The 6,372-nt window shown below is 36.3% G+C and overlaps 1 protein-coding gene across 1 annotated transcript in view; it reads right to left on the minus strand.

The window, feature by feature from the left end:
- The window catches only part of LOC107714060 (60S acidic ribosomal protein P0-like), a 6,494-nt gene extending 3,598 nt beyond the window's left edge, over positions 1-2,896 (minus strand). The window contains exons 1-3 of the mRNA XM_016519767.1: positions 2,823-2,896; positions 1,866-1,976; positions 642-817 (exon numbers count right to left, since the gene is read on the minus strand). Of these exons, the coding sequence (XP_016375253.1) occupies positions 642-817; positions 1,866-1,919 (230 nt within the window). The 5' untranslated portion in view covers positions 1,920-1,976; positions 2,823-2,896. The remainder of the gene's footprint in view (positions 1-641; positions 818-1,865; positions 1,977-2,822) is intronic.
- Between the last annotated feature and the right edge of the window lie 3,476 nt (positions 2,897-6,372).

Raw genomic sequence — 6,372 nt, forward strand, 5'->3', positions numbered from 1 at the left:
ACACACACACACACACACACACTTTGAAAATTAAAGATTTTTCAAATAATATGCATGAGCTTAAATGCACTTTAATATAAAAGCAGTCAAAGCAGCTTTGATTTTAATGACAATAGTATTCAAAATGTTTAAATTTAAAGTAAAATCTGCAGAGTGGAAAAATGTGTTCGAATTATTAATTTAAATGTCAAGGTACTTAAAATAAGTTTGTTTTTTCTCACAAATTTTCTGTGGCTGCTTACATGTAGTAAAACACCCACAGATGCAGAAAACATCAGAATCATTCATACACGTGAAAATGGGCTGAGTGTTGAGCAAATAGTTGTAATGTGTCCGAGATTCAGACAGGAATCACGTGTTTGTGATGTTTTTGATAATTAAGGGAGAATACAAGACTTCAACTCAAAATCATTGCCAAAAGTGCTACGTAATGCATCATATTTTGATGAAAGCGTGACTGATCGAGCAAAACAGACACCGTTTTTGGAATCAGCATCTAAATTAACAACGATATTGGATTTCATTCAGCAAAATGCCGGGGCGGTGTCATCTATAATTTTATCGAGATTTCACACTATAAAGACTTTAAAAGCCTTAGTTTGTCTACCGTGGGTCATCATTGTGCACAGACCGACACGCACCTCTCCAAAGACGGGTTGTTTTCCAGATGGCCACGGATGGCCTTCCTCATCATGGTGTTTTTGCCCATGAGCACGACGGCCTTGCCCCGCAGGGACAGACGGATGGTCTGCATCTGCTTGGAGCCGACATTGTCTGCTTCCACGATGAAACACTTGGGGTAATCATCCAGCAGTTGCTGTAAACAAGGAGAAAGGAAATGTCAGAAACACAGTCTGTTGGGAATCGTGATTTAACGTCTGAGATCAAGCGTCACTGCAGACCGGAAGAGTAGGATAGAGTTAAATTTCAGCAGCGGGGAAATCATGCTGTTTCATTTAGAAATACACTAATATTTAACTATATTTTAAATATAATTCAACAAATTATTTTTTAAAGTATAATTTTTTATATTTATTTAAAATAAATACAAATTAAGTTAATCAATTAAATTATACAATAAATTGAGATAATCAAATAAATTAAATACTTTTTCACTCCAAATTAAAAAAAATTAATTGATCAAAAGACTTAAGACTTATAATCATAATATAATTTTCAAAAATAATGCATTTATTGAACTGCTCCTCCATAAAAATAAATTCTCCAAACTAAATAGACCAAATTACCAATGAATTACCAAATTTAACCAATTTTTACATATAATTCAACTAAAAGATAAGAGTAGTGAGATTTACAAGTATTTTAGATTCACTTTAAAATGAATAACTAAGTCAAAAATAGGATATCAGATCAAATTAAGATTTAGGACTCAGCATTTATTATAAAAGTTAAAGCAGGAGGAATCACAAATTTAAAAAAAAAAATCTTGAACTACATAGTATATAAAGTTTGATCCAGCAGGAAAAAATTCATTTTACTAAAAAACCTAAACAGACCAAGTATTTAACCAAACATTTTACATTAAAATTCAACAAGATGTCATAACTTATAAATGTACAGTTACTTTTAAATAAACATAAAATTAAGCATCTTAACTAGATAAAATGATAAACAATGAACACTTTGGATAGTCATCCTGAACGGAGAAAGACATTAATAACTCAACCTGATGGGGTTCATAACTATATTATGTCTGAGACCAAGCGTCCCTGCAAGTCGTGGGATACAGACAGACAGGGATAGTAGGAAACAGTTTGATTTCAGCAGGGGGAACGACCGACCAGCACTGACACAGCTGGGCTGTAGATGTCCTGCTATAACTTATGAAAGCGTGGAGAACTTACGATGATTTTCAGGAAATAGTTGGACTTCCACGTGACCCTGTCTTCCCTGGGCATCTTGGCAGTGCTTCCAAGGATCGGTGAACAGCCGGTTTAAAGACAAGGTTGAAAAATCTGGGGATCACAGATTGAAAGCCTTTTAGACAAGCATTTCGTCACCTTGGAGCAGTTTCGGGATACTGAGCTTCAAAGATTTTGCACTCCACAGGGATACGAGGAACAAATCGCTTTCATACAACAATCCCAAAATGTACACAACTTTAACAAAACATCACAATGTAAATAGTTGGCACAGAATAAGAATGTGAATAACTCAACTTTGACAAAAATGGCAGATATAATTCCAAGTTGACGATTTCTATGAGACGGGTCTTGCTTTATATAAGATCTAGTGGTAAAGCTGGCATTAAATATAAACACCTAATAACTCAAATGTTACTAAAAAGTCACATTTTATGCCAAAGTCAAAAAGCTCTACCTGGAAACAATTTAAGAGCGTTTACATGAAACAATAGCGCTTTAATTGTCATCTGTCGGCCTTAATTTACTAGTAAAATGTCTGAGACCAGCGTCCCTGTAAGTCGTGGGATACAGACAGACAGGGATAGTAGGAAACAGTTTGATTTCAGCAGGGGGAACGACCGACCAGCACTGACATAGCTGGGCTGTAGATGTCCTGCTGTAATAACGTCAACAAATATTACACACAATGTAACATACAGCATAATAACAGAGCTCATGAAACAGGAAAACCTTTTACGTCTCGTCTCACGTGGCGCACAGGCCTATGCTAACAGGCTAATGCTAACGTTTTCCTCAAACGACTATTATTATACACTGATTGAGGGCTAATGATGTCCGTTAGCGATTTTTAACACATTTATGACTTATTAAGAACTCATATGGTCACAAATATCGTTTAAAACACGGAGAACCACACAGAGCTATACTGCACCTCACCTCACTCTCGGGACGCGTGAAAGAAAGAGACAGCGGAAGGAAGCGGCGCGATATTAGTACCGGTCGAACATCCAATCAGAATCGCGCGGAGGAGGCGTGTCTGTGCGCTGATTGGTCAACAGCCACGTCTCTCACTCAGCAGTTCATTTACGATATATTCACCACAGCGCCTTAATAAAAACTATAGACCTTAATCAATCATTATTTATAATAGGAAAACATGAGTCTGGACTTTGTGGTAAATGTGATCTTCCTGAAACAGTTGAACATATTTTAATAAAATGTAAAGCATATGACAACGAAAGAGTACAACTTACAGAAGCACTTCATATAGAAATAAATCAGATCTCACTTCAGAAATTGTTAAATAAAGATGTGACTATAGAAATGTTTCACATATTATTTAAGTATCTCAAAGATACAGAGTTAATAAACAGGATTTAAAGAATCACTACAAATAATTTTTTTATTTATTTTATTATTATTTTTTTTTTTAAGTTTTCCTTTAACGTCATTGCTCCACACTCCATCCTAGTAGGTGGCGGTAAATGCACCTAAAGCTGGTTTGCCAACCGCCATAAAACGTCAAAGAAGAAGAAGAAGAAGAAAAACTATAGACCAGTGCCCTGGTCAACTTCGTAGGATGAGGAACAGAAAAAGTTACATTGTTTACGGTCTTTGTCAAATAGTCTTGATCGTGCTGCCATCGCGAACTAAAGTTGCCGTTGCTTGTTGATATTATGGACGTTAAAAGTAAGTAAAACAGATTACAACCGTCGTTTCAGAACTGTCCAAATAACTCTAACGCATCAAGCTGCAACCGGAAGTTCGAAGCATCCTCCATACGCGCAAAGCATAATGGGTAAATTCGCGTTCCATGAAAAAGGTCTATAAACCAAGACAGAAATACAGAGGAAGAGCATTTTTGCAGTGTGAGAAGTACAGTATAAAAGTTCATTGATATTCTGGTGTTTAGAGGCAGATTCTATTCTATTCAAGCTACTTTTTGTTAAAAACAATTTTTATTAAACAGTAATGGAGATCTGTTGGAAGCTATAGACTTTATAGACGTATTGTGTGTGTGTTCCACTCATTTTATTCCTTAAATATTCTTTACTTGGTAAATTAAATTTAACTTCATAAAACCTGTGCCCATATTAACAATAATAAGACATAATCATGTCTTTATCTATTCATTTACCTTCTCAAATGATCAGATAGAGCGCCAAGGTGTGAATATCATACAGTGGCAATATTTACTCATTTTATTTTTTCTTAAAAACCTTGAAAATCACATACTTGCAACTTATTCCCATGTTCAGATAAAAAAAGCTGGATATCCAGATGCTTGTTAAAAACATAAAGAATACAAAGACCACAAAGAGGATTATGCAAATGTATTTATTACCATTTGTCTCACAGTATAGAAGTCTCTTCTCGTCCTTCAATTGAACACATCTGATTTCTTAAGTCAGTGAGCGTTTAAGGCGCCTCGAGCTCAATATCATCATTCAGTGTGTGTGGGAAAAGGGCAGAACAGACATTTGGACCTCGATCCGGTTTCACTCATCCATCTCCAGTAATCTGTAACGCATAACAATGCATTACAAATTAATATTCACAATAGAATACAGATATGCATTGAAGTAGCAATGCAAATGGCATTAAAGACAGGAATGCACATGAGGACCTGCACGTGCATCATCCTCACCTCAATGCATTTCCCTCAGGAGGAAGAGCTCTTGGTTCTCCTGCGCTTCAGCTCACTGTTTTGCAGTTTTTCTGCTATTTTTCTCTCGTGTCCGGCCGGGCAGTGGCGATTAGTGTTCAGTTCGATCTCCTTCTTACTTCTGCCTTTTCCTCCAGCATGGCAGGAGTATTCCTCCAGGTTGTAATAGTCATACTCATCGTAATGCGCCTCCTCGAACGACACTAATCTGTCGATGTCGGTGGCCATGATATCGATTAGAATAAGTCGCTTTGCAGCACGAGCTCCTCCCTGCGAGTAAACAACGCCGCTGTCACGCGGTTTTCTGAAACGCGAACGTCACGTGGGTTTCAGAAGCGCTCGGTGATTGGCGGAGAGTTCCTGCTCGCTTGTGATTGGCTGCGTTTTGGTGCATTTAAAACACTCTGATTGGCTGAACGCTGGGCCGTTTTTAGCCGTGCGTCCATGCAAAACAAAGCTCACTTCCGCATTTTAACATATATTTAACAATTTCTTAGACATAGAGTTAATATTGATCACAATAATTGCACCTTCAGTGATTCTGACATTGAAACGACTGTACATTTATTCTTTGACTGTTTATTCAGTAGAGCTTTTTGGTCTGATTTGTCGGGTTTCTATTAATCTGATTTCTCAATTTTCTAAAAATGATATTATTTTAGGTATATAAGCATGGAAGATATTCATATTAAATTTTTACTGAATAATGTTTTCATTTTGGGGAAATTTTAGGCTATATTCATAAATGTGCATACAGTAAGTGCCTTAATATAAATCTGTAACATTTAATTAAAAAAAAAGTAACACCAAAAGAGAAATCGCAAAAACGATCATCGCTTTCCTGTGCAGATTTGCAATTCTGTATGAAATAAACAAATGATTTTTGCTTCGCAACTATTTCATATTGAATATCCATAATTAAAAATGCATTGATTGCCTGACTTTATTTTGTATAGGTCTACGTAAATATAAATCTGTATAAGTATATATAATTCCTGCTATTAACAGCGTTTTTAACCGCTTTTTAAAGCGTTCTTGCTGTATTTATATTAATGTGTATTCATATGTGCTGCGTTTTCCATCCAATGGCAAACTTCTTAAGTTCATATAATAATGCATATCCCGTTTAAGATTGCTGCATTTTATACCCGAGACGAAACAAAACACGCACAAGTTATATAGATCACAGTTACATAAAGATGGTTCCCAGCATGTTAATGTGGCAGTAAGTGGTCAGGTGCTTAGAAAATTACCAATAATAAGAGAAATCCTGTAGTCGACTACGCCACCCGGAACACACCGGGACATAACAGCCCTAAACAAAGGGACACAGGTTCGTTGCCAAAGGCAGGGTGAGCATAATAATAACAAAGTATAAAATCACTTTATTAACATACAATTGATAAAAACACATACAACACTTCACACCAGGTCTCAATACATCACACGTCTTTACCAGTAACTTATAAAACAAGTACAATACAATAATAGAAAATAAAGGGGGAGGTGGCCAGCAAAGACACTCACATTTCTACCCCACACTCAATACCCATAACATACACACTCGTGAAAAATCAGTAATATTAAACCGTTACGAAACATGTTACCTGTTTCTGATGCAGAAAAGCTAGTTCATGCATTCATGACCTCTAGACTGGACTATTGTAATGCACTGCTAGGTGGTTGTCCTGCATCTTCAATAAACAAGCTACAGGTAGTCCAAAATGCAGCAGCTAGAGTCCTTACCAGGTCAAGAAAATATGACCATATTACCCCAATTTTACAGTCTCAGCACTGGCTACCTATTAAGTTCCGTATAAG

This window comes from Sinocyclocheilus rhinocerous, unplaced genomic scaffold, assembly GCF_001515625.1.
Source record: "Sinocyclocheilus rhinocerous isolate Xijiao unplaced genomic scaffold, SAMN03320098_v1.1 scaffold3116, whole genome shotgun sequence".
Classification (NCBI taxonomy): domain Eukaryota; kingdom Metazoa; phylum Chordata; class Actinopteri; order Cypriniformes; family Cyprinidae; genus Sinocyclocheilus; species Sinocyclocheilus rhinocerous.